The sequence below is a fragment of the Lepeophtheirus salmonis genome, chromosome 10, assembly GCF_016086655.4.
Source record: "Lepeophtheirus salmonis chromosome 10, UVic_Lsal_1.4, whole genome shotgun sequence".
Lineage (NCBI taxonomy): Eukaryota > Metazoa > Arthropoda > Copepoda > Siphonostomatoida > Caligidae > Lepeophtheirus > Lepeophtheirus salmonis.
This window is the reverse complement of record NC_052140.2, coordinates 3,422,030-3,449,659: the sequence shown is the minus strand read 5'-3', so window position 1 is coordinate 3,449,659 and position 27,630 is coordinate 3,422,030. Positions and strand designations below refer to the sequence as shown.

At 33.4% G+C, this 27,630-nt stretch overlaps 1 protein-coding gene and 4 long non-coding RNA genes across 19 annotated transcripts; 1 reads left to right on the top strand and 4 right to left on the bottom strand.

Annotated features, from left to right (window-relative positions):
• Window positions 1-3,082: 3,082 nt before the first annotated feature.
• Window positions 3,083-4,107, bottom strand: LOC121125366 (uncharacterized). Its single transcript, XR_005866637.2, has 2 exons — window positions 3,484-4,107; window positions 3,083-3,416 (listed from the first exon to the last, which is right to left on the bottom strand). It is a non-coding gene; the product is annotated as an uncharacterized lncRNA (long non-coding RNA).
• Window positions 4,108-4,700: 593 nt separating this feature from the next.
• On the top strand, window positions 4,701-8,921 carry LOC121125367 (uncharacterized). The gene is made up of 2 exons (XR_005866638.2): window positions 4,701-4,956; window positions 6,780-8,921. It is a non-coding gene; the product is annotated as an uncharacterized lncRNA (long non-coding RNA).
• On the bottom strand, window positions 4,975-8,340 carry LOC121125365 (ribonuclease H1). 2 transcript variants are annotated; one of them, XM_040720520.2, is made up of 3 exons: window positions 8,204-8,340; window positions 5,786-6,579; window positions 4,975-5,720 (listed from the first exon to the last, which is right to left on the bottom strand). In XM_040720520.2, exons 2-3 carry the CDS (start codon window positions 5,838-5,840, stop codon window positions 5,254-5,256), a joined length of 522 nt encoding a protein of 173 aa, XP_040576454.1. In that variant the 5' UTR covers window positions 5,841-6,579; window positions 8,204-8,340; the 3' UTR covers window positions 4,975-5,253. The 2 variants fall into 2 exon arrangements, with proteins under 2 accessions (XP_040576454.1, XP_071747478.1); XM_071891377.1 differs by lacking the exon at window positions 8,204-8,340 and having other exon boundaries at window positions 5,786-6,784.
• A 4,386-nt stretch (window positions 8,922-13,307) lies between the features above and the next one.
• Window positions 13,308-14,512, bottom strand: LOC121125417 (uncharacterized). The gene is made up of 2 exons (XR_005866651.2): window positions 13,620-14,512; window positions 13,308-13,555 (listed from the first exon to the last, which is right to left on the bottom strand). It is a non-coding gene; the product is annotated as an uncharacterized lncRNA (long non-coding RNA).
• A 5,496-nt stretch (window positions 14,513-20,008) lies between these two features.
• On the bottom strand, window positions 20,009-26,265 carry LOC121125080 (uncharacterized). Of its 14 annotated transcripts, XR_011782118.1 has the most exons (8): window positions 24,603-26,265; window positions 23,908-24,514; window positions 23,779-23,849; window positions 23,469-23,702; window positions 23,151-23,415; window positions 22,752-22,946; window positions 21,850-22,689; window positions 20,009-21,794 (listed from the first exon to the last, which is right to left on the bottom strand). It is a non-coding gene; the product is annotated as an uncharacterized lncRNA (long non-coding RNA). The 14 variants fall into 14 exon arrangements; XR_011782116.1 differs by having other exon boundaries at window positions 23,009-23,415; window positions 23,779-24,514; XR_011782114.1 differs by having other exon boundaries at window positions 23,009-23,415; window positions 23,469-23,849.
• Window positions 26,266-27,630: the final 1,365 nt, after the last annotated feature.

Genomic DNA, 27,630 nt, shown 5'->3' with positions numbered 1-27,630 from the left:
GCTAACAAATCAAAGAGCAAGCGCAGTGATTATGGAATTAAAAAGGATATTTGCAAGACATGGAGTACCCGAGATACTGGTTTCTGATAACGGTCCATGTTACTCTAGTCAAGAGTTCTCTAGATTTGCTAAAGAGTGGGGATTTGAGCAACGTTTCTCAGCTCCAAAACAACCATCAAAATGGACTAGCAGAAAGGGGTGTGCAAACGGTAAAAAACTTTCTTAAGAAAAATGGGGAAATTGACAGGGCATTACTGGCATATAGGGCGGCACCTTTGCAAAATGGACAAACCCCAGCAAAGTTACTGTATAATAGGGAATTGCGAACGTTGGTTCCACAGCGCATGAAGGACCCAAATGATGAGGAAACTCGGAAATTAGAAGAACAGCATCGATCGTACACCCAAAAACATCATAATAAACGACATAGAATTTTGCGGGAAGGAAAAGTCCAATGTGGAGACAAGGTCTATGTTGTTGATTTGTTAAAGTATGGATATATTGTTCAACGGGAAGATAGAAGAGTGTGTGTTATGATTGGAAAGAAAAGATACGTAAGGACGTTGGCTCAAGTAAGGAAAATGTAGAGCGTGGATTTTTTGAAGAAGAATAAATATTTATATGTGTTGAGAAATTTTATTATTAATTGTGTTTTAAGGTGTGTTTAATTGTGTTGTTTATTGTATTTAAATAAGTATTTGTAAAGGGGATGTTATGTATGTAAATGCATATGGTACCCCTGACGCGGGAATATTAATAAAGTAATCTAGTTAGTGCTCATCTAACTTTAAGAGACTCAACACCGACCTTATGTATTGTCACCTTGGTAAAGACATACAACTTCATAATAAAAACAGCAACTTAAAAATGTTTTTAAAGTTATTTAAGATTTGTTGCTTGAAAAAATATTCTTGTATATTTATTTAGCTATATAAAATGTTGCTCTCTCTAGGGCGAAGATATTGACGGCTATGAAGGTCATAAGTTAATGTTTATATAAGTATATGTCATAGTCTATACCCAGCCCCATCCGTTAACGCCAAACACCAAAGAGACAACTCGAAATATACCAAATAGAAAAATAAATCTCCATAGCAACCCAATTAAAAGAGCATTTTTTAGAATATAACGTAAATACAAGTATCCTATATTATATAGGTATATAAGGTCGTGGTATTTTAGTCAACACTGATAACCAGGCAGATGACGTCACGAACGGGATAAAAATCAAAATAAACTCCGTGATACTTCATACTTTATTTGACTGAGAATTAAATAAAGTACTTTCCAATATAATTATAAAACATCCTTTGGATCTAAATAATAATGGACTTGAATCTACATGGAGAGAAGGTAACCAACGATATGAAAGATATTTCGTTAGAGTTTTACTATCAATAATTCATTATTTATGTGGAACCTCCTTAGTCCAACCCCATAAAAAAATCGTCATAAAATATGTGCAATCTTCGGTTGCAAAAGTCCTGATGGTATAATATACCATAATTTTCCAAAGAACATGGTTCGACAGAGGATTTGGAAGAATCTTTGCAAGAGGAAGGATACATTTAAAGCAGAAAATGCACAAGTGTGTAGTATGCACTTTAATTATGGAAGCTACAGGAGGGACCTGGAACATGAGCTTCTTAATTTGACTCCCAGAAAGAGGCTAAAAATAGATGCAGTACCAAGTCTGCTCCTTCTTATTCCACTGTTCCTAAGCCTGAGGATCAATGTGATAAAAAGTTCCCGAAAATTTGCATGAATAAACATCCTTTCAAACTCCCAGCAGTGTCGATAATCAGGATGAAGACCAAGTAGATTTTGTTTCACCTCGTTCCAGGAGGGAAATGAGGAGGCAGAACAAACAAATGGTAGCCAATTTATTGATACAGGAACTGAAGCAAAAGAATAAGGCTATTTGGATACAGACAGAACATTCCCTTTTTCTGGAAAATACTGATAATCTCAAAGCAGAATTAAAGAAAACGAAAGCAGATTTATGTAAACAAAAAGTCAGGGTAAACATTCTCACAAAGAAACTCGAGCGACTTGAAGCGAAGGAAAAGAAACACTCCAAAATTGTAAGGACTCTTCATGATAAATGTACTCCAGCTCAGGCTAAGAGAGTTTTGACGCCTAATCAAAAATAGATTCATTACTCAAATGAAGATATTGTCCCTGCCTTGATAGTAAGATCAATGAGTCGACGTGCTTTTGAATATTTTAGACAGAAGAAAATCATGCAAATGCCAAGCATTCAAACTCAAGAGAGATGGCTTCAACATTTTAAAATAAATCCAGGATTTCAAGATGATAGCATCAAAGTCCTTCAAGAAATGATCAAACCAACACATTTCAATACAAGTTTTCTGTGCTATGCTTTGATGAATGTCAAATTAAGAAAAAATATGATATTGACATGAAGACCCAAAAGATTTCTGGTTCTGACTCTAAAGTTCAAGTTGTTATGATGAGAGGATTAATTGAGAAATGGAAACATCCGATCTGGTTCCATTTTGATACCACTATGACCAAGAAGCTGCTTGATGATATCATAATCAAAATAGAGAGCAATGGTTTTGAAATAAGAGCAATTGTTTGTGATCTTGGGAACCACACGTTTCGTTCTGAACTTGGGATTGACAGATAAAACTTTTTCTTCATCAATCCATTTGATTCAAGCAGAGTTGTCTACATTTTTCCTGATTCTCCTCATCTTCTCAAGCTCTGTAGGAATCATTTACTAGACAAAAGGTTTATGGTTCCAGCAGAGGATTGAACATTCGTCCCTCTTGTTAAGACTGATTTTGAGGGATTATTAATTAAAGATTCCGGAGAATTTAAAATTGTTTTTAAGCTTAAACCTCTTCACATTTACTGCAAAGGAGGAGCGAGACAAGGAGTAAGATTGGCTGCACAAGTTTTGAGTAATACAGTAGCCAAAGCTTTCACCATTCATAGCCAAAGTAAAGAAGCAAGAGCCAAGGAAAACGCAGTAGAAATAATCAACAATTGGTTTGATGTAGTTAATAGTAGGCAAATTTATGACAAGGTCAAGCTCGGATGTGCATTGGGTATCGATTTTGAAGATCAATTTATTGCCTTGGATAAAATGGAATTTTTGTTTGTATACATTTAAGGTCATTGGAAGGGGAAATAAGAGTGAATTGGCATGGCAGAGAGGTATGCGTGTTTCAATCAAATCAACTCGAGCCTTGTACCATGATTTGATTTCTAATGGTACTCTTTCTTTGATTTTGATGTCCAGAACTAATCAAAATTGCCTTGAAATTTTTTTACCCGTTTGAGAAGTGCTGGCGGTGATGATGATCACCCTGGAGCCGTTGGAGCAATGAAAAGGACAAGAATTCTGGAAATTGGAAAAAATTGTGAAACTTTGGTGAGCAATCCGGCTGTTCAGATTGAAAAAGAATATGACATTTATAGAATTGAGGATGAAGAGAACACAAAGCAACTCACTGAAGACATCTTATATATCACAATTGGTGAAGAAAGCTGTTCAGAATTGGAATTGACGTTTGATATCCCTCATGAAGTTCACATGGATTTTTCACTAAACCATCAACTAGATCAGTTCAAACAATGGGATCTCAACTTTCAGGGGATCAGTTATGTATCGGGTTTTATTGCCCACAAGATGAAACTTTTATATCCGGATTTGGGGAAGAAGACAAGTGACATATATTTGAATGATCATGGACTGACAACATGGATACATCATTTGTCTGGAAGAGGACTGATGGTGCCATCTGATTATTTTTTTAAAGATTGTGAAGTTTTCGACCAGAAGTTCAAGGAATTCCATTTATTTCTATTAGATCGTCATCCAAAAGTAATCGAACGTTTTTATAAAGTTTTGGAAGATTGCCTTGGAGGCAAGTATGACAAGGCTGTTCTGAATCTCTTCGCCAAGACAAGGACAATGATACGAATAAGATACCACAATGTACAATTAGAATTTAATACTGGAGAGAGTGAAAAAATAAGAGGAAAAAAGCAAATCGGCCAATTTCAAGTTTATTTATAATTTAACCAAATATTCAATATAATATTAATTATCACCAAATAGATTATTTTATATATGTTTAGTATATCCCTTATCTACGGCGAAACCCAATTCTTATTATTTCCTATGTTCTGCATTATAAATTTATCCTTCAATAAAAAGTGAAGCACATCTGCTGTTCATTATGTAATCTTTAGTATAATACAGAAACCTCTAAATTTCATATTAGTGATATACTGATATATTGTTTATAGTAGATGGAACTGGGGAGCCGAGGAGGCCCAGGCCCTCCCAAGAATCTCATAGTAATATTTATTACTTGTTAGTATTAAGAAGCCAATAAAGGTGACACAGAAAATTTGAAATCCTTAAAACGGCTAGCAACCCCTTCCCAAAGAGAATCTTGCAATCTACCCCAGATTTTTTACTTCATTTCCCTAATATTTTTTAACTTATTGCACCTTTGTCATAATAGGACCTTGCTTGAAAAGTAGAAGATTGTCAAAGAAATAGAACAATAAATTATATAATTAGTACATTTAAACAATATAGCTTTATTCCGTCCGTGACGTCACAATTTATTTTTGTTTGCATAGAAATGCCCCGACCTTATGTATTGTCACCTTGGTAAAGACATACAACTTCATAATAAAAACAGCAACTTAAAAATGTTTTTAAAGTTATTTAAGATTTGTTGCTTGAAAAAATATTCTTGTATATTTATTTAGCTATATAAAATGTTGCTCTCTCTAGGGCGAAGATATTGACGGCTATGAAGGTCATTTTCATATTTTTGGAAATAAAAACAATCAAGAAAACACAGAATCTCAAGCCAAGAAGTTGTCGAGGCGAAAACCTTTGGGTGATTCTGACATTATAACTAAATTTAATAACGTCTAAACAGATACAATCCTGTTTAAATTCAAGTAATTATCCATTAAATATTTGAGTATATTAAGAAAGTGTTATTAAGATAATAAGACACTAGACTGTTTATATTATTAATTTTAAAATAATACAATAAAATATACATTTATCTTTGGAACATATACAAGTTTGCATATAAAGTGTTATACGCATTAAAATAAACAATAATTATAAATTTTTTACTTAAACATTTCAATTCCAATTGTTTCGTCTTAAAATTCAACTTTACTGAGAGTAGCATTAAAATAAATTAACACATTCATTGTTACAGAATGAATAAATACATTCAAAATTCACTATTTAGCAACTTTTCGAGACAATGCATCCGCATGTTTGTCTCCCTTGATACCTTTATGAGCCTGAATATGGATAAATTTAACTGTCATTCCTTTTTTTATGTCCTCTAATTCACGAAAATCATTCTTGTTTATCACATGTCCTCCACAGGATTTCTTCCAACCATTTTTCTTCCATTTAGGCATCGAGTCTTCTACTGAATTTATTGCAAATTTAGAATCTGTATAGATAACTATTTTCCTTAGTCCATCATCCTTAACTCTTTTGATAGCTTGAGATATAGTTTGAATTTCTAAACTATTGTTTGTTTGATTATTTCTCGAGACAGGCTCTGAAATGTTCTTTGCACTATTAATGCCAAAAAATACACCAATCCCTGCCCTGGCCCCTTTCCTTCCATTATTAGTACAAGCTCCATAAGTGAAAACTTTAACCCATCCATCGTCATTCATATAATATTCCTTATCTATTCAAATAAAATAAAATATATTAATATTTTGTAGTATTTTACATTCCATAAATAAATTCAACCTTTAGCGTAAGTCCAATCCGTGTTATCAACAGAAAATCCACTTTCATTCTTCATATGGTTCCTCCTGAATTTATTTGACTTTTCTCCTATCCATGGATCGTTAAAAGTCTCTTCCTTCACACATTTTTCTGCTTCTTCTCGACTGAGGAATTTTTATATCGTGCTCTATCAAATCCGACCACTAAAGAACGGCATTTTGACCAAGAATCGAATACACCCACTTCATGTCCACGTACAATGGCGTAATAAGGGCCTGACTTTGAAGATCCACTTTCATAGCAAATAGAAGGAGTTTGGTTACTGCTAAATATATTGGATTTTTCTCCAGTCAACGGTTCTTTAGTGGTCCCTTCCTTCACAAATTTTTGAGCTTCTACTCGATTGTAAAAATTTTATATCGTGCTCCATCAAATCCGTCCACTAAAGCGTGGCATTCTGACCAAGAAGCATATATACCTACTTCGCGCCCATGTGCAACTACGTAATAAGAGACCGTCTTTGTTTCATCAAATGAAAACTCATTTTGACTTTGTTGGTTAATGTCTGAAGTATGGCTCCTACTAAAATTATTTGATTTTGATCCAATTTCCGGTTCTTTATCACTCTCTTCCTTAACAAATTTTTCAGCTTCTGCTAGACTGTAAAATTTTTTATATCGTGCTCTACTAAATCCGTCCACTGAAGAACGGCATTCGGACCAAGAGTTGTATATACCCACTTTACGCCCACGTGCAACTGCATAATATCCGCCCGATTTAACTTTACCCATAGCGCTACGTATCACAGTTAATACCTATAATAATAAATTATGCTTAGGAAATGAAATTAAAATCAATTAACGATTATTGACATAAAGCAATACCACTTCTAAAATTAAGGATAAAACAATAATATATTTTGCTTTAAAGGTTTTAATTTAGGTTCATTAATAACCAAAAATTAACATATCAATATTGAATTAAAATTTATATAGGTCAATTGTATTTGTAATAGGTTTAATTCTGGATGGAGGTCGATCATAATTGGATTTTGGAACTGAATAATATGCGTTTCACATTTTGGATGACGATGATGTTCGAGCCTCACTCAACTTAATATAACCTAGTCTTTGGGGCACTGAAGGTTCCCGTGGATTAATATATGAATTCAACAAAACAAGCTCACTATTTTGATATTTTGACTTTAATATAAGTGACAAATGGATGGCATGTTGAACTCATGGACTATATATTTAATAATAATTATATTTATGTATCCTCTATAATCAATTAATTCATGTTGCAAGAATACCTTGTCCCGAATATCGACTAAATGTCTGAATTGTTGATGAACCTTTGTCACTCCAACTCTACTCTTGAATTAATATCCAGCTCAAGCCCTTGTAAACGATTATTTTCCAAGAGACTAATTCATTTCGGGATATAACTTTAAAACTGGAGTCCGACTCATAAAAGAATGATTAAACTATTTCAAGAGTAATTTTTATAAGTATATCTGTCGTATTGGTACAATCCAAATTTGTATCAATGACTCGATTCAATCGGTGGAAATGTATAAGTTGCTCCCTACGACATTTATTCAAATACTTTCCATCACCAATGAAAAGCCCAATGGTCTTATTAGAAGAACGAATGATACGGGCAATTGTTACATTCGGATGACTAGAAGTAGAATGATGTGTCTATGTTCATTATATAGTTTGATAATTCATGAATTTAAAATAAAAAGTTGTCGAAATATGAGTAAGAAATTATATAATGAAGATGGGTTGGTTTTATTATAATAAAAGACCTAGAGAGCCAGGACAATAGTTCCTTATTGAGAATGATGATATAATCAAATGAATGTGCTATTAACTCAATAGATTCCATGTTTTTCCACATCTTATCCAATGGGGAAATGGAGTATTTAAAGTAGATTCATTCAGGAGGAATGACTCAACTATTCTTTGACTCCAATAATTAAAGCTGCATTATTAAATCATATATTTGAGAGTTTATTTTAATATTGCGTCTACCTCAAACTTTGAGTTCCAAGAATGACTAAATCCTTTTGAACCATATCCTTGAATTTTTTGCAAACTTCATAATGAATATTCGGTCCTTCAACACTTTGCCTCTTTGAGAATAATATTTTTTTTAAAAATGTTTTTTCGTGGAAAGAACGAATGAAAATAAAATGTATAGAATGAGTTATGGGTTTAAGGTCAAGGTGGAGATGTTCGTGAAACTCCTTTAACGAAACCGATAGAAACGTACAACTTCTTTTTAATTCCACTACGTCGTCCATACTTAATATTAATGGATTGGAATCTAACTCTAGTATTCAAACAACGGAAGAATTTGAATTCTTCTATTATTGTTATTAGAATAATGGTTTAGGTCAACAATACTTGTGATATTCATGAAAAAACTTACCTTATTTATTAATATAAATCGCTCAAAGTAACTGAAGGGGGTTTTCTTTATCTGAACTGGAGTTAATCGTCATGAGTCAGGAAGGAACTGCAACCAAGCAATGAAAAACAAAAGGTTATTTTAAAAGAACATTATCAGTTATCAGATATAAAATATGAACTAGAGCTGTGACCTCATAACAACTTATTAGAGTCAGAGTACTTAATTGGAAATGAATGTGGGAAATATCCACCGTCCTATGTGGAAATATTTAATATCTTATATATTTGTGAGTCAACTAGAAATGACACTTGAGTAAAAATCAAGTTATTGAGAAATTCCCTTTATTTATTTACTTAATAAATATTAACGGCCAAATAGTTTATAGGCATATTTGTTCTATTATGGGATTTATGTTCAAATTTCAGGAATGGGATGTGATTTTCAAGAATATTACCTATAATTTACAGCCTTCCATTAGTTAATTTGACTCGTATTGGCCCCGTTATGACCTTTTGAATATAATTGGCCATATTCATAGCCTCAGATATTTGTTAATATTTATTAAAACGGAGTTGCATAAAAATAAAGCGAGTTGATTCGATATATTCTTTATGACCCGATCTAGCGGATCTCCCAGAGGATCAATTTTAATATTATCTCTGTATTATAATTGTATGCTATTATACGATAAGTCAAAAGTTAGTTAAAATAAATTATCATCAAAATGGGTATAAAATTGTTTGAAATATAATGAAACTACACGGTAGCTTATGTTATACCCAAAACACAAAAACAGTTTTTTGCAGCTCAAGGAGACTTGATAAGGAGTTGAGTTATAAATCCAAAAGTGATTGGCTTGTCAATAAACAACTATACGTATAAGTACTTTTTCTAAATTTATTTTAAAAAAAAAACGTTATGGGCAAAAATAATGAACTTTCAATGAAATATTGGATTCGTAAAGAAAATAAAGTTTGTAGAAATTTGTCTGGAGATTCGTTTGCATATAAATTTGACACATGAAAATTGATGTTTAACTGGAGTATCTGTCATATCCTTAATAATAATTTTTCAATTTCTTTCATTTTTATATTTTTTTGTCTATTTTTTTCATCAAACGTCAATTTTCAATTTTTTTAAAAGAAAAGGCACAAAACGATGCATTTTGTGGATAAAATTTCAGGCTCCTCACTGTAAAAATAATATTTTCAATTTCTGGAATATTCTATTAAACTTTTTTTTCAATATTTGCAAAAATGAAGTAGTAATCGTTTGTTATTTTTTCGAAAACATTATTTTCATAACTTCTTTATTTTTGAAAGTACGGAAAAATATTGGTAGGTTTGTGTTTCTCTTTACAATGCCAATAAATGCTATTAATTCTTTTTTGCAAAATTAATAAAAAAAAGTTTTTACGAATTTTGATTTGGCAATTTGTTGACAAAAATAAAAAATGACGTTCTCACCTAGACAATTTTTTGATGCATGTATATTATTTGAGGCTATATATTACACAATATTTTAATCGGAATAAAAGAATAGAATACCCGCGGTTAAAAGTTGTCCAGTGAGGCCATAGCACAGTTATTCTAACAAGCTAATATTCCTTGGGGTTGCCTCCCAGACTCCCACTGAGAGTGCGAATGCACCAAAATGCCACAACCCCATTTAAAATAGATCTTTAAAATCCATTGTTGTGCTCTTATGTGTTCTGGTGTCATCAGGAACACAAATTCGCGCTTGTTTTTTTGCGTTGTGTGCATTTTTCTCAGTAAATATCTCCTTATTTTAATACTCTACCTGATTCATATCTTTGTTAGCGACCTAATTATCTACTTATTTATATGTAACAAGGCCAATAATGCTTTTTTAACCCTACTTTCGTTTTCCTGTATTGATAATAACTTCGGGATTATTGCCCCTTTTTTTGAGTTTGTAAGTTTCTCAAGCCAAAAGTCAACTGCTTGGTATGGCTCCATAGACTTACCTTACACAAGCGATCGCTCTAAGCCCACGGGTTCTTATGAAAATAATGTAATTCACAATTTTTTTTTATATGACTCCTTAGATTCACCTGCCATTGTGTTTGACCTCTCTGGCATCCTATTTTCAGTGAAACTATATTCGAGTGATTTAAATTATATAACACGCCTTGGTACAACCTCCTAGACTCCCACTGAAAGAGCAAATTCACCAAATTGCCGAGAATTCACTTAAAATGGTGTTTTAAAATCCATTGTCATGCTTTTATGTTTTCTGGTGTCAAAATAAACACACCTTTGCTTTTGCATTTTGCTTTGTGTACCATTCTCTGAGTAAAACATTGCAGTTTTTAAATTTAATAAAAGATACTAGAAATAAACTGACCACAGACAAAACTAGAATCTAACTAGTGGCAAGACATACTACTAGTCGCATACTCCAAACAGGTGGAATACACTAGTGTGGTAGACCCATAGAGATTGGGGTAAATATTCCTTATTGTATTTAGTGTCCCGCCAAGGACAGGCATTCCCGTCATCCCCTCAACCTAAACCCACAATCAAGATTTATTGGGTATACAACATTGCACCTCTTAATATGTATACATACATAAAAATAAATAGATAATATCAGTAATTTTCATACTCATCATCATTTCTAGGGGTTTGTAAGAATCTTGTATATTGATTAACTGAACTACTTGAAACAACTTGTACAAATTTTAATTTATATTGTTGCCGACAAACCCCTATAATAGGGCATTGGTAGCAGAATAAACCTAGGGATACGATATTTTAAGCTGTAAAATGGGTCAAGGAGTACGTAACGTAACATACATTCAGGCTAAAAAAGCCTGAATGTCAATAAATCGCTTGAATAATATGATTAATAAGTCGCTGAATTATTTAGATTACTTTGTATTAGTTAGTATACGTCGATATATATGTAAAATCATAGCAAAGAGGTTAATTTTGCAAAAAAAAAAAAAAAAATATATTATGATATAAGTAAAAAAATATTTTGCACTCCCGTCAAATCTGAGGACGAAAGTATGCTTAGAAAAAGCCCAAATGTCAATGAAGCGCTCACGTAATAAGACTGATCAGTCGTTGACATTATGTAAATTAATATAAATTAGTTGGTATACGTCGAAAAGTTATTATACTAATTTTGAATAAGATTAATTTCGCAATTAATATAGTAGACAATACTATGATATATATACATAATATTTTGCATTCCCATTAAATAAGAAAACGAACGTTGGCTTTAATTATATAAAATTACAAATCATTAGGTAGGTTTAAAGCAATTTGGCACAAATTGTCGCTGAGGGGGAAACTGGAAAGGTGTACCAGAGGAATCTGAGTAAGTCAAATCATTTATCTATGTCCTCACTGCAAATGGGAGGCAAGAAAGTTCAAGCCTATGCTGATTTAAGGAGTCCACTATTATGAAGCGTGAAAGTTAAAAATGTCTGAATGATCATATTTAGGTGGGTTTAAAGTAATGTGAAGTGAATTCTCGTTCAGGACGAGTCTGGAAGGGTGTAGCAAAGCATTCTGTCAAATTGGAATTATTAATCCCTCCTCACTGGAAATGGGAGGCAAGAAAGTTCAGGGTAAACGGATTTCAGGAGTCCAATATTATGAAGAATTAAAGTGAAAATGTAAAAAGATCATATTTAGGTGGGATTAAAGCAATGTGTAGAGAATTCCTGCTTAGGACGAGTCTGGAAGAGTGTTCCAAAGCATTATTTGTAATTGGAATCATTGATCCTTTACCTCACTGGAAATGGGAGGCAAAAAAGTTCAAACGTAAACGGATTTCATGAGTCCCCTATTATGAAGAATTAAAGTAAACATATCAAATGATAATATTTGGGTAGATTTATAATAGTGTGGAGGGAATTATCGTACAAGGCGAGTCTGGAAGGGTTTACCAAAGCATTCTGTCGAATTGAAATCATTGATCCCTCTCATCACTGGAAATGGGAGGCAAGAAAGTTCAGGGTAAACGGATTTCAGGAGTCCAATATTATGAAGAATTAAAGTGAAAATGTAAAAAGATCATATTTAGTTCAGTATTTGAGTAGATATTTTCATTAATATTGGATGATGAGCTTGGATTATCATCAACTGTGTTAAGAGAAGGATGAGTATTTGGCTATGATGACCTTCATCAATGGATGGGACTGATGAAATTTATATTTCTTTATAACTGATTTGAATATCATTTTTTGGAGAAGTCAACAGAGAAATGGAATTTTGTATAAGTTATTAACCATCAATAATTAATTAATAGTCATTGTATGGAAGCAGTACAACCTTCGTAACATCTCAGTAAATTATACTAAAAGTGATTAAAAAAAAGTTTTTTATTTTAGTTTACAATTTATCTAGGTTTATCCGTAGTAAGGTTTAATTTCATTAATTCAGTAAAGGGAACGGGGATCAAATTGTCGCCAAAATATTTTTCTACAAAAAACAACACAAAATATACATTTTTTAACTTTTTTTATTGAAAATCAAAACTATGACGAGCACATAGGTATAGAGTAGCCATTCATTCGATATAATCACCGTTGGTATCAATAACGGCCTCTGAACCGGCCGCAGGCTCTTCTGACCATCTCATTGTCCATGTTGCCGAATACCTCCTTGATGGAGTCCATCAGGCTGGCCTTGGTGCTATGGGGATGTCTGTTGGTATGTCTCTCGACATAGCCCCAGACAAAATAGTCCAGAGATGAAGGTCGGGAGAGTTAGGAGGCCACAAATCCTTGGTTAAGACGTCATAACAGTTCTCGGTTAACCACTACATGGAGATTTTGGGCACATAGCAGGGTGCTGAGTCCTGTTGCCACACCCAGGGCATGTCTCCGGCCACCCCCGGACCTGGTAGGGTCATCCTCAACCATCTTCTTCACCTTGTCGACAAAGTCGGTGTCCCTGACCTTCCTGTCGGCGCCCTCCTCCTTGGGGCCCTCTTTATGGTGGCATCAACATCCCAGGTGTCCTCTAGCTTCTTACGGATACGCTGAACAGTCCGTAAATTCACTCCTAAGGTTGAAGCAATCGAGTTAAATAATTTGTATTTATAATACATTTCTTCTTCTAAACATTTACAATATAATATATTTAAGTAAAATATCTAGATAGAGGCTATTTAGTGCCAAAATCTGGTTAATTTTAATTAATTCAAATCAGTTTTAGTCAAAAAAATAAATTTTATTTCCAAGGAATATTTAGAGGTCTTTTCACTTCTTCCCTTTCATTGATTAATTCCATTTTTGTTTCGCACTAGGCATCATCAGTGTAGAGATTCCGTACAGTGTAGGATTAGGCTAATTGATTGATCCATGTAATGATACAAGAAATGATGGAACTATGAATAGATTAATTCAATTATTTTCATTTAGAAAAATCCCCCTCCAAAACAAAATACCTACATCCAATGTATTTATCACCGTTAAAATCGATAGGCAGGGACATGGCAGTGTTGTGCAGCTATTTTCTTATTTAATGTCATAGGATCGGTCGATGTAGATACATTAGTATTGTTGAAATACTTATGATAAACAAATGATCCCCCAAAATGTTTATGAATAATAAAATCTTCGATCATTATTCTTTCTTAAGTTGAATTGCGATTGAGATCCTGACAAAAGTATAGATATTTTAGTGAGACAAATCGACATATCCAGGTCTGAAACATTGTCCTTCGTCATGAGATATAATAAATATCCGAGACATCCATATTAAGCCAAAAAGGTCCGCTGAAGTTATAATATTTATTAAATAGCGACTGCAAATATTTAACTAAAGCTTTGATTAGTGAATAGAAGAGCCCTATAAGTTCTTATAAGGCTCTGGTGAATAACAGGAGATATTTTTAAAGGAGTAGTTAAGAAGGGAGCTCGGAAGATTACACTCAACAAGAGCTTTCTCTTTAACATCTTCCAATTTAACCAAGGATTGGAAATTCCTCTTTGCGAATGACTTAAGCAAAGTTCTTAGACCCAGTCCGGTACAAAGACAGTCCCTCCATCCTTGGAGGGGCAAAAAAGTGAGCTCCAAATTTGGCCAACCAATCTATTCTTACGACTTTTGCAGGATTCAGATACATATTTACTCCATTCTGCAGATTCTTGAAGTAAGAATAATCTATCCTCCTTCCCACCAGGAACTAGATTGGTGTTTCAAAAGAGATTTGAGACGTAAGCTCGACTATTTCTACCACAGGCGGTTCTTCTTCAGAGCAGATGTAGTTAGGGGTCGAGTAGACACTTGTTCCCTATCCTATACTATCCTACCATAAAGACAGGAACGCTCCTTTGACTTAAATTAATAGAACAATAAGTAATAACTCATAAATAATAACAAATAGTTAGGTATAACTTATTACTTAGTTATTACAAAATAAAGGAAGAAAGAAAATGCACTGGAGATGAGCCAGTCATCCTAATTGATGAGGATGACTAGGGATGGATGGGACACAGATATGAATAATTTATGGTGTTTATGGTTTAGAAATGACGTGGTCGTAAATCATTAATAGTGAGTAGGAATTGAATCCCGATGCGTGGTTATTATTTATACCTTGGCCTTGGGAAATATAATTAAATCCTGTCATGACTCTTCCTCTTGTTCATCGTCTATCACTACTCGCTCCTACTCCTTCTCCTTCACCCTACTTTAAAACGTTGGTTTCAAAGCATTACGAAGGAATCCTGGAATACTGCTGCTACGGTCCGTTACGAAGAATCATTGACAATTATATGCAGTCCCTTTCTTCATCAAAAGGCTATGAAGAGGATTGTTTTAGAGTTATATAACTAGATCAAGATGGGGACCTCGTCCATGAAAGTCTGCATGCGTTTGTGAATATGATACATAATATTAAATATATCACAATACTTTATTAACTTATAAAAATCATAGATTGATTGTACTGTGCTCGCTTTGACCCTTCACTTTTTCTTCCTCCCTGTGCCTCAGAAGTAAATGATATTGCAATCTGGTGTTTTTATATCTATTATTTATTTTTATCATGGAGTTATCAAGTATTGATGGAATACTCCTCAACGATAAATAAGTTTAATTGATATAGGTTTATTTAAACGAAATACCTATATAATGAAAAACTCTAAGGTTGAAAGTTTATTGGTGAGACTCACCACTCTTTGTAATCCACCAATAACTCCAAAGTAGTCGAAACGAAGTCAAATTACCAGAGTATAACTAACCTTATTTTCATGGACGTTTTGATGTTAGGGGATACATTCTGCCAAAATATCAAAAATTTCCCTGTCCTAAGATATTATTCTTGACGATGGATCTACAGTATAGGTGGTATAATATAGGCTATATTATATTATATACAGCCAATATAGGTGTAGTAGTAGGAACTACATTACAGACAGTACATCAGTAAATTTAAAAAAATTGGAATATAAATTTGCCCCTATCTTATGTTTAATATTTTATGATTTATATAAATAGTTAATAGACTGTGAGAGAGGCAAAGATCATATTATAAATGAAATACCAGATCTCTTAATTAGACATTATTAATTAATTAATTAATCTATCCCAAGTATTTCAACAATACTTTAAATCTACATCGATCGATCCTATCACATTAAATAAGAAAATAGCTGCACAACACTGTAATGTCCTTGCCTATCGACTTTAAGAGTGATAAATACATTGGATGTAGGTATTTTGTTTCGGAGGGCGGATATTTCAAAATGAAAATAATTCAATAAATATATTCATAGTTCCATCATTTCTTGTATCATTATGTGACTCCTTCAATTATCCTAACTATATACTGTACAGAATCCTTATACTTGTACAGGGTCCTACTAAATTAGTGAAACATAGGTTTTAGGGCAAAAGATATTGCCATGAATCCAGCAGGAATTCAATAATTGCTTTCAGCAGCAGATTGGGGCTCCAGTTTATGTTCAGACAAAAGAAGACCTAATTAAAAAATATTTTAATATTTTTTCATGGTCCATGGAAATTTTCGATTAATTGAGTCGTGGTCATCATGCTCGTCTTTATGTGTCTCAGCAGTGGATCATTCTCTCGTCTTATGTAATGTCCATAGAAGAATTAGTCATCTTTTTCATATCAATGTCATTTGTTTCAGTTATGGAGGATCATGGAGTTGTCCTTCCTTTGATGGTATGAGTTATGACCACCTAAGTTAAATCGATTATTTGTGAAGTCAGTGACAGATAGCGATATTTTGGATTTGGTGTCGACTTAGCTCAGGCCTCAGAGGTATCATGACTTGGACTTATATCGGACTCGGAGCATGTGGACTTGGACACAGAAAAAGTATGTGCTATGGCCAAATAAAGAATAATATATTAGAAGTATAAAAATATCTTTGTACATTTATTAAGTGAATAAGGATATAATTATGATCTCAGAGCGTTATAATAGGCACTTCATTCCGTATTTGTCCTTTGATGATATGACTAAATTTATAGTGAAGTAGTATATTTTCGTGTGAAAAGTGATAGAATCGTCTCCATGTATTACCATGAAGCTGGATACTAATAGACCTGTGGTACAAGATGCATTTTATCATAGATTATATATTTCCTTGACCAAGTTTTATATGTCCGTTACCTATTTTTATATATCCATGAAAGAGTTTTGCTAATTTTGTAATTACATTGTGTGTCTTTTCAGTTTTGATTTTCTTTTCCTAAGTATGTTTTCTTTGGCCCCTTCAGATTCAAATTTCGTAATTTTATGTAGACCTAGTCTGTGACTATTTAAGGGGGGAACTGACAACTTATTTTTGAATCATAAAACCTTTGAATTTCAAATATTATAATCCCACCTCCAAGATATCTTCCACATATAGATACAAATGAAATGCCGTTGGCATTTGTTAGGATGAGACGTTTCCCTTGAAACCCAATCTATTAAGACCATATCCTAGAGGGAAATTAGATGATAAAAAATGAATATATAATTATCGTCTCTCCAGGGCAAGAAGAATAAAAGAAAACTCTTTCGGTTTGCTAACAGCTCGGTAGATATTTACGCATTACATGTACACAATATATAATAGATACTTAATATATTATTATCTACTTGTAGGTGGAAGCTTTTCCTATCGTCAATAAATAGTAAGCCTGAAAGAGCAGTGAAATATACGAAGACAGCAATTGCCTTTGCATAATTTCCCCTTGAAACATGAGTCGGGTAATTATTTAACTAAGGATTTACTACAAAAAAAAACACATTATATAATTACAATTGCAATAAACAATAAAGAAATTCAATATATATTATTAAAAATAAATTAGTTTTAATCAAGGTTTTAGGCACCAGACGGTGTAAATAAAAGAGGGAGAAGGTGGGGGTAGATTATGGATCCACGTCCGCTACTAAGTTTGTCAGGACCCTATAATATGATAATTATAATATTTCCTAAGCCAGGTCTCCCAACCCTTACTATGCGACCGCATACCCCTCTACACTAATAGCTTTTTAACTAAGGCCCCTTTATACGAAGCATGTGTACTATGTATGTGTAGACTGAAAACAATCCTCAATTCCAAGGTTATGTATATATTTCTATTAACCTTACTCAATTCTACATCTACCTACGCCCCCCCCCCTCCAAGCCTCCCCTCACGGCCCACTTTGAAAAACATTGTCTTAAGGAACCCTAGTTTTCGGCCCTCTGCTGGCACTACGCACTCTAATATCATTTCCCGGGCCCGGATTTTATAGCAACGCCTCTTGTTTTAAGTGCCTGTCACTAAATTGAGCCTGTATAAAAAAGAACTGAAGACCGGATCCGAGACCGATAAAGCTGAATCGAGACCGGAACCGTGCACAACCTTGCTTGTGAGTCTCTTTTGTGATTGAAAAAAAAGTGGAAGATTATTCAACATAGGCTATATATGTACTCGAGATTCAATTTCGACAAACTCTTCCCCATTTTTGTCCTATTAACTTCCTCTTTTATACTTTCTTCTGGGGATTCTACTAAAAACGAAATACTTTTTCTGTATTTCGTTGTATTTATTAATTACATTTTTACAGCTTCCAGAGTCCGACTTACTTTATTTACGTACGAATTTTCTTCTTTTAATATATATATTTTTAAATTTTCATATTTTGCCCTGGATTATATTTCCTGAGCACCTCGAGATCTTTTCTTAACGCAGTTTTAATCCTTATGCTATTTAATGTTATTCTTAAACAACCAACTGTGCCCTGTAATGATCTTGAAGAGTGAAACTCTTAGCTCAATTGGGGTCTATTTAAAACTGTACACTTGATTATTATTACTACTTCATACTATTATCCTGAATCATATACATATTATATAAGTACACGTAATTGTAATATCCATCTACAAGTATGAAATACATCAATACATAACAATATATAAAAACAAAAAACACTTAAGAAACATCCGTTAAGGATTACAACTGAATTTGAAATTGTTCTACAGACCAGTGGAGATTAATTTGGACCAAGTTTATGGATGTTAAGAGAAACAACAGGGATGTCTATAGCTATTTTATCTGGAAGGTTATGTAGGTTGTAATTATAACTTTATGAGATAAAACATAACATAATTCCACTTCATGAGGATGCAGCACCAACAAAGGGCTGCTGTGATATGATCGATCTCCATTGCGCAGAATACTCTATCAGACTCCTGATGTACCCAAAAAGTACCTTTTACACCATCCTCAAGAGGTACAAAACAAGGGTATGCCCAGCATATCATCCAAAAGAGGACCCCCATATTCCTGGCTTCAAGCACAGTCACAAGAATAACAGAAAGAGGACCCCCATATTCCTGGCTGGGCTCAAGAGGTCCATCAATGAGAACTTAAGGTACAAAAACTATGTCCTAAGGGTGAGACACCTGTTAAAAGATTCAATGAAGCTCACCAGAGAGCTAGGTACAAGAAGATCCTGTCTTCCTTGAAAAAACTGGAGGAAATTTGTGGTTCTTCTCAGATGAAAAGATATTCACTGTTGACATGTACAGAAACAACCATAATCAAATGACAGATGGCATGTAAAGAACGGTCTGAAGTCCCATGGTGTTCAAGACGAAGACCCCATCCCCCGTGATCATTAGCAGTGAGGGTCACGTCATGCAACCCTACTTCTTCAAGCCCAAGGAGAAGGTGAATAAAGAGGTCTACTTGTACGTGCTTAAGCCCTGGATGGACAAAGTGGCTGGAGGCAGAAGGTACACCTTCCAGAAGGACTCCACCCCCAGCCCATAAGTACAAGATTGTGCAAGAATGGTTGAAGGACAATGTGCCTCATTTTTGGGACTTCAAGACCTAACTCTCCTGGTTTTAATCTTTTTGATTTTTATTTGTAGGGAAAGTTGGAGGGGGAGGCCTGTGCAACCTACCATAACTCTGTGGAGGCCCTAAAGTCGGCCATAGACACTGCGGAGGTCTCAAAGTCCGTTAAAGCTTTCAGATCCCGATTAGAGACTTTCCTTGAAGCAGAATATATAGCTAGAATAAAAAATATTCAAAATTGTCTCATGCTCATATTTTGTTAAATAAAGTATTATCCAGAACCATTCACTATGGATCTTGGTAGCCTTAAACTTGGTCCAAATTTATCTGCAAGACCCTGTATACTCTATACTGACAGATATTTCTTGGTGATGATTCGTTTACTTAAATCCACCTACATACGTACATACATATCCATGTAATCAATTACTCGACAAATACCAAACTAAAACAAAAATATTTAAAAATGTGACAAATCCTGGATTTTAACTCAAATAATTAATTATAAAATAAAAATGATCAAGTAAAATGATTTTGGTTTTTATTCATCTCTATGCTTCACATACGTACACTTAAACATGTTTCTCCATCAGAAGTCAATGCTATAACATATTATGTGGATGTCAATTAGGTTGGACCATTCAATTATTCATCATAATTGATGTATGACTAATTTTTTTTTTACACAAGTACAACTTTATTGATTGATTTTTAACAAATTAAAATTATATACACATAATTCGTACTCTTATGTATTGATCTTAAGATGATCTCCTTCCTTTCAATCCTCTTATTTTAATAGCATTTCACATGTTTAATTTGTACCTTATTTAATATATCAGTGTGTAAATAGCTTGCCCCACGTTTGATATCATCAAATATGTACAATATTGACCATTGTTATATTAAGGATGTCTCTACTATAGGGATGGCAGACTTCAAAATGCGCAACTCAGAATGTGGCCTACCGTGCATTCATTAATATAAACTCTAGTTCTTCTTTTACCTGATTTACAACCATGAAATAAGTTATAAACATTTTTTTTTTTTATTAACAAAGATAAATTGATACTTCAAGTAGACAGTAACTAAGAATTAAAAAATAAAAATCATATGAAACTGCATAGTAAATATAAGTCAGTTAATGTTAAATTAGAGTGCATTTTCGCAATCTTTCGTGCTTGATTTCCGTTGCTATTTTTTTAAATAGATTCTCTCTTTCGGCTCTCTTGTTTTAATTCCATCATTGAGTTCAACAACCAAGTTCTCACCCATCACATTGAAAGAAGCTTAGTGTCCTGTTGGCTGGGTGGTTGTGAACTGATACAGCAACAACAATGAACCCGATTTGATAAAGGGTCTTCATGATGGGAGTGTATTGACTGTATATAAATTCTGCAGTCATTTTTGCCGCTGGGATGAGTGCAACCACATCCATATATTTTCATCCAACAGACTTGTTCATGAATGTGAGAGCTGTTTTGGTAGTTTCCTTGTTCTTACAAGAAAGGAACTTGCCTCTCACAAACTCAAAACTTTATGCTGAGTACACCTCAATAATCATGAGAGTAACATTGCGTTCTCTGCTATTCAGAGATATTTAACCGTTGAAACAGGCAATCCAGTTTCTACGTAACTACAATTGACAGAGGTCTGAGATGCTTGGGACTAAGAATTGTAAGAGCATTCGACCTATAGATTTGACCATAGAGGGCTGTGCTCACGTTTTGCCATAGGAGAACAACAGAGAGAAGACCAGGTGAGTATCTCCTAGCTTTGGGTCTCTTGAAGAGTAGTAACATCTGCTCCGTGATAAAAGACAGCTTTGATAATTGAGCTGGCTCCAAGTCTGAAGATTCTAATAGCGTCTACGCAAGAGGCTCATGATGACATCATACGCCTCATCGTTCTTCAATTCCTCCTTTGATCCAATATATGCAGCTATGTTGATTACTTCTGTAACAGATTCAATCTTCTCCTGTGATTTTGGGTTAGACAGTAGGAAATTGCACTGGTCATCTTCTATTTCAAGGCCCTTGGCCCTCGTAGCTTCAAGCTTGACTAGGGATAATTTTGGCGATTTAAGAAGAGTAAATTCTGAGGGGAGTGTCTCCTGAGATAACTTCTTATATAGCTCTTGAGTTGTTTCAACTTCTTCTTCCACGAAAATCTCCACTCCAATGGCGTTTTGACGCTCATAGTCGAGTTGGAGCCTTTGGCTGCTTGATGATTCTCTGGTCGGGTCTAGGTGGTGGTGGAGGTGAACAGAGGTACGACGGAAGATTTGTCCACACTGCATATTTCAACCGCCTACAAATGAATCATTAATTTTTAAATTAGGTAATACAAGTTTTATCAATCTTACCTTTGTAGTAGATATTTGTTTAGTTGCCTCCCATGGCCATGTTCCTTGTCGACCGATTTGGTGGTGATGTCATTATCTGTGAAATGAGGCTGCAGATTTTTGAATTCTTAGTCAATTGTAACTTTTATTTTCCACTTGCTCGCCACATTTCTTGGCGATAAAAACTAGTGTTATAAGCTACTGCAAGCTATTTTGAGGGGTTGCATCTCTGCTTTATTTTATTTTACAGACATATATTTTAATAAAATTTATCCTCCAACAATCTACATTTTTTTTTTTTTTTTTTTTTTTTTCAAATGTATGTTTTCTATTTTCTTATTCATTTCTGTTGCAAGAGAGAATATATTATTTTCAATCTTACTTATCACCTATGTGTACATTTATTAAAATGGAAGGTTTTTACATTTAATTTCTCCTTATTTCTTACTAATTCTCCTCAACTATTATCAAGACTCTGAAGAATTATATCTTATACATATAATTACAGCAACCTAATTGCTATGATGGATATTGTTAAAACTTGTGAACGTGATGGTCTCTTATTATAAGTATATATCACATTTCAATATTCAAATGAGTAAACTGATCCTAATGCAACTTCGGACACAGCAATTTCTTTGATGACACATTTTTTAAGCTTTTAAAGATTTGAAAAATGGTTCCCGTGAAATGTTTTATTTTCATAGATTCGGAGAAAATATCCGTAGAAACATGCAGATTTTATTCCAAATTATATGGTTGTTCGGTTTGCAAGTCGAACAAACTATGTGACTTCTGTTTGAACAAGAGATCCAACAAAATGGAAACCTTTGTTGTTTAAAAATTGGGATCCTGGAAGAACTGAAAAAAAAAAAAAGATCAAAATTATCTAAATCGTGATATATTTTTGGATATAAACTCACCAATCACAGAAGAAAAAATTATGAAGTTCATCAATGGTTACGACAAAAAATTTAAAAGCCCTGGACGACCAAGGTTGCCTTTTGAATTTTTCAAAAGGTTTAAAAATTTACTTTCTTCAATCCTCGAAGAAATGTCTAAGGAAATATTCAATAAAGGTTTTATTCCTGACTTCAAGAGCACTGGATCCTTAAGTTCTAAAGAAGAACAAATCAAAGTATGACATTAAAAATTAAAGACCCATTTCCCTACTGAATACCTCATATAAAATACTCATCGGAATATTAAATCGGATACTTTCCAGAATATTCCATATATTATATCAACGGATCAGAAAGGCTTTATGGCGTCACGCCTACTAGAGGATATACCACACTCTATACAAGATGGTATCGACTTACGTGCATTATCCAAGTGCGCTACAATTTTTTTCTACTTCGAAAAGGCATTCGATAGTGTCATACACAAGTTCATTGTCGAATAGCTATATAGGTACGGACTGCCGGATGGGGTTGTTAAGATGGTCTCGGCCATTATTATGAACTCATCATTGAACATTGACATACCCGGTGCTCATTCTAAGTTTTGCATTCAGCGTGGAGCTCGGCAATCTTTCTAATCGCGATGAATGGATTAAACGAGATTATCAACTCCAGCTTTGAACGTCTAAAAATAAATGAAAAGTCACTGAAGTGTTTTTTATACGCGCATGACCTTACCTTATTTCTAACGGGAAGACAAGAAAAACTACTATATTCCATCTCCCACGCCATCAGTCATTCAGGATTTCAAAAAAAAAAAAAAAAAAAAAAAAAAAAGGTCTCTCCATCAACATCGAGAAGAATCAGATCTTATCCAACTGTGACGACTATCTTAAGACATGTGATGGTCTTAGCGAATTATATTTTGTCTTTCTCATATATGAATGAAAGTTTCTAGCTGCAGTGCCGATCCTGAGCGAATAAATGAGTTAAACTTTTTATCTACTATACAGAAAGGTTTCAGATTTTTCAGTAATACTCCACTCACCAGATATGAAAAAGTGAAGGCCTGGGATATCAATATCCTCTCAAAAACGTTCCATTTGTTGAGATACGTCCCTTTTTCATAGATGATACGTGAAGAACATACATAAATTAATAGAAGATTTAGACATACGTTTCAGGGTCGAGGATAAATGCCCCAACAACTCGATGGGGTCTTGGTTCTACAGACATAGAAGGTATGTGGAAGGCGCTGAATCTCTCGTGGTTAAAACTACTCTGGAGCTCTTGTGATTTTTGGGAAATTCAAATAAAAAAATCATACAAAGGATTGGTGGTCAATTTGCTGAACGGATCTTTATGGGTCCATCTGAAATGTTTGGAGTGGTGAAAAGATCGGGTAATCATTGGAGGGAGATATGCTCTGTATGAAGCTCTACCATTGAAAATGTCCTCCGTTTATGAGGTTCAAACGAACCACTGAATAATAATCCTCGATTGAACAGTAGGAGTGAGTTCCTTAGTAATACAAGGATTACTTCTGCAGGTCAATATATGTCAGACGGGAGCCTTGCGTTGAATAAGTATTAGTATTGGTCTTGAAGATAAGGACCCTTCATCTATCGCAAGGTGAAGGTTCCAATGGTTTGGTATTAGCGATGGTATGGAACATGCGGATCCAAACCTCATTTTGAAGAATCCATTATCTCATACACGTCAAAAATGGTTGAGGTATAGATTAGGACCGTCCTGTATTTTTACAAACAAGTCACGAGGAGATCCTAAAGAGATACATAAATTGTTATGCTATTTTTGGCATAAAGAGTTGTAGACCTCGTTTAATCTATTCTACGAATGTGAAAAAATTACCTCGATCCTTAAGATGGCGGAGGAAGAGATCTGGATGAACTTTGAGGCAAGACTGAATCCTTCGGGTTGGCTCATTGTGGAAGATTGAGTAGGTCATCTCCAAAGTACAAAGCATAAAATTAAAATACGCAGTGAAGCACAAGAACCAAGAGCTCCCTTCGTGGCTACATGATTACGTCTCTCAAGCAGTTAATTTATAATCCTCAACTCCCTCCACATCGATACTAATACACAAAATTAATAGAATGTTTACTAATAAATAAAAATAATAATAAAATAACAATGACGTCATAAGTAATGTACAATTAAGTAATATCAAATTAATATATAAATTTATCCGCCTTGGAAAAAATATAAAAATAAGTATTGAATAATGAATAATGAAATTTTCTCATTTATATACATTATATATTAATTAATTATTATGTGAGTTTCCTCAATATTCACGAATGTTGTTTTTAATCTCCAATTGCCCACATTTTGTCTAATTACATAGCAGACGATTTTATTTTTGACAAAATAGGAAGATATCATTACTTCACATAAATATGCTGTTACAGCAATAACCTAATAATCTGAATAATTGATTCCTCGGATATATAAACTATTTGAGACAATCAGTGCTACAAACTAACGTTTCAATGATTAATCATTCAAATGGTGGATCTTACTAAAAAGGCCATGAAATGGAAACCTGTACTGTAAAAAATCTTTGATTGATTGAATACATATTTAATGGGATATTGTTATATAATAATGACAAACTATATGGAAATATTAAATACTTTTTTATAAAAATCCACAATAAAAAGGTATTTAAGTAGTAAATGTATTGGTTTAGAAACACTTTAAGCGCTAATGTACAAATTAAAGTCCACATACATATTTGCTCAAAGTGTATCACTTTAATAAAAAAAAATTTTTTTTTACCACGTTACATCAATAACGAGTATTTTCCTGTTGAACCAAAAGTTTAAAAATCATTAAATAGCTTCAATTCCCAGTTTAGGAAATGGAACTGTTGGAAAGTTGATATTAGAAAAATGTTAGAATTATGTCAAATATGATATATAAAAACACTCTTTCATAAATTTAAACAAAGAATTACAAAATGTCCTTTTTGCTCGAGGCCCATGCGTAGTTAACGAAAATGTAACTTTTGTTTTCCACTCTGCTCACCACATTTCTTGGGTATAAAAATTAGTGTTATAAATTACTGCAAGCTACTTTTAAGGGGTCATATTCATTTTACACATACAATTTACCCTTTTGGAGTAAATATGCTTTAGTTAATCTGTTTACGATTTCACCCAAAAATAATATTCATTTTTCATGTCTGTATCTACTCATTAAATTATTTTTCGATTGACACGCATATTGAACTTTTTTACCAACGTAACAAATCATATTACTACCACTTATGAACCATCCCGTGCTGCCAATGAGCCTTTATTACCTTAATTATCTGCAACAAATAATCCATTAGGACAAAAATGATGACAGTTTTCTTCCACATTTACTGTCATGAGCGACTCCAAATGACATATCCAGAACTCCCATGAAAGCTGGAGTTATAAAACAAGGTATTCCAGGAAATAATTAGACCTTTGTTCGCAGCAATTTCTAAATAACTCTAATACTAAAATGAACAATACTACCACAATTTTTCAAGCTCTAAGACATACACCTTCTGATGTTCAAGTTTTTCTACTGATTGCAAATAGATCTTGTCAGACAAATAGATCTTTAGAGGTAAGATACTTTCTAACAGCAGGTGCCACTGAAGACTTACTTGATCAAATAGTAGTAATATCTACTCCAATATTTTGGAAGAACAACGTAAATTATTGTTTTATGCTGGTAATTACAATGTTAGTTCTTTTTGTAATATTTATTAAGATTTGGAAATAAAGAGAGTTATGGTTCTAAATCGTAATAATTCTTGCTAAGCAAAAAACAAAAAAAAAGAAAATTACATATTTTGTAAATAAGGATCGTTTTTGGTTTTTTGGTTTGATCAAACGATTTTTTTAAATTCGAATTTTTTTGAATAATGACATTTGCCCAATTATTCATATTATTTTTGGCATATAACATTGGTCATCAGTATTTAATTAAAACTAATTAAAATTTTGACTCGGCCAGTTGTTGTCATATGCAAGCTTGAGTCCACTTAAGAATAAGGAATTACTAATGAACAACGATTATCACTTTTTCATAATATTGGACTCCTAAAATCTGTTTACGCTTGAATATTCTTGCCTCCCATTGTCAGTGAGGAAAAGGATTAATGATTTGAATAAGACAAAATGCTCTGGTAAACCCTTCCATACTCGCTCTGAGCGAGAATTATCTCCAAATTATTATAAACCCACCCAAATATGATCATTTAGATATGTTTTACATTCACTTTTCATTGTAATAGTCTCCTGAAAGTAGCTCCCTGAAATTGCTGGCCTCCCATTTCTAGTGAGGACATAGAATAATGCCAGTCACTGGAATTACATGAGTTTTCTTGGGTAAAATCTAAATTATTTTATTGCTTATTTGCTGATATGTTTTTTCTGCTTCTTAAAAATCATAAAAATGGAAAATATTACCATCCACTATGTTTCCGCTTCACTTTCACTGTTGTGCTCCTTCATCTTCCTTACATCCTTGAAATATTTATCCTTCAGATATCTCCATTTTTTTGATAAATCATCTACATTTTATCGATAATTAACCCTTTCTTTCCCGAATTAATCAGTGTGTGAAAAAAAATAGCATTTAGGAACCAAATCTTATTGCAATGTCATCATTTAACACATATATATATATATATTTCAAAGTTAAATTTCGAGTTTAAAGCACAAAACAAGAATGATTCCATATGGCATCATTGGGAACATATCAACAGAAATGCTAGTGATTCTATATGCATCATTGGGAAAATGCTAATCGCATAATTGAAAGGCAAAATAAAGCAAAAAAAATATTTCTAGTTCCAAATAATATAATTTGAATAATACAAATGTAAAACAGTAAA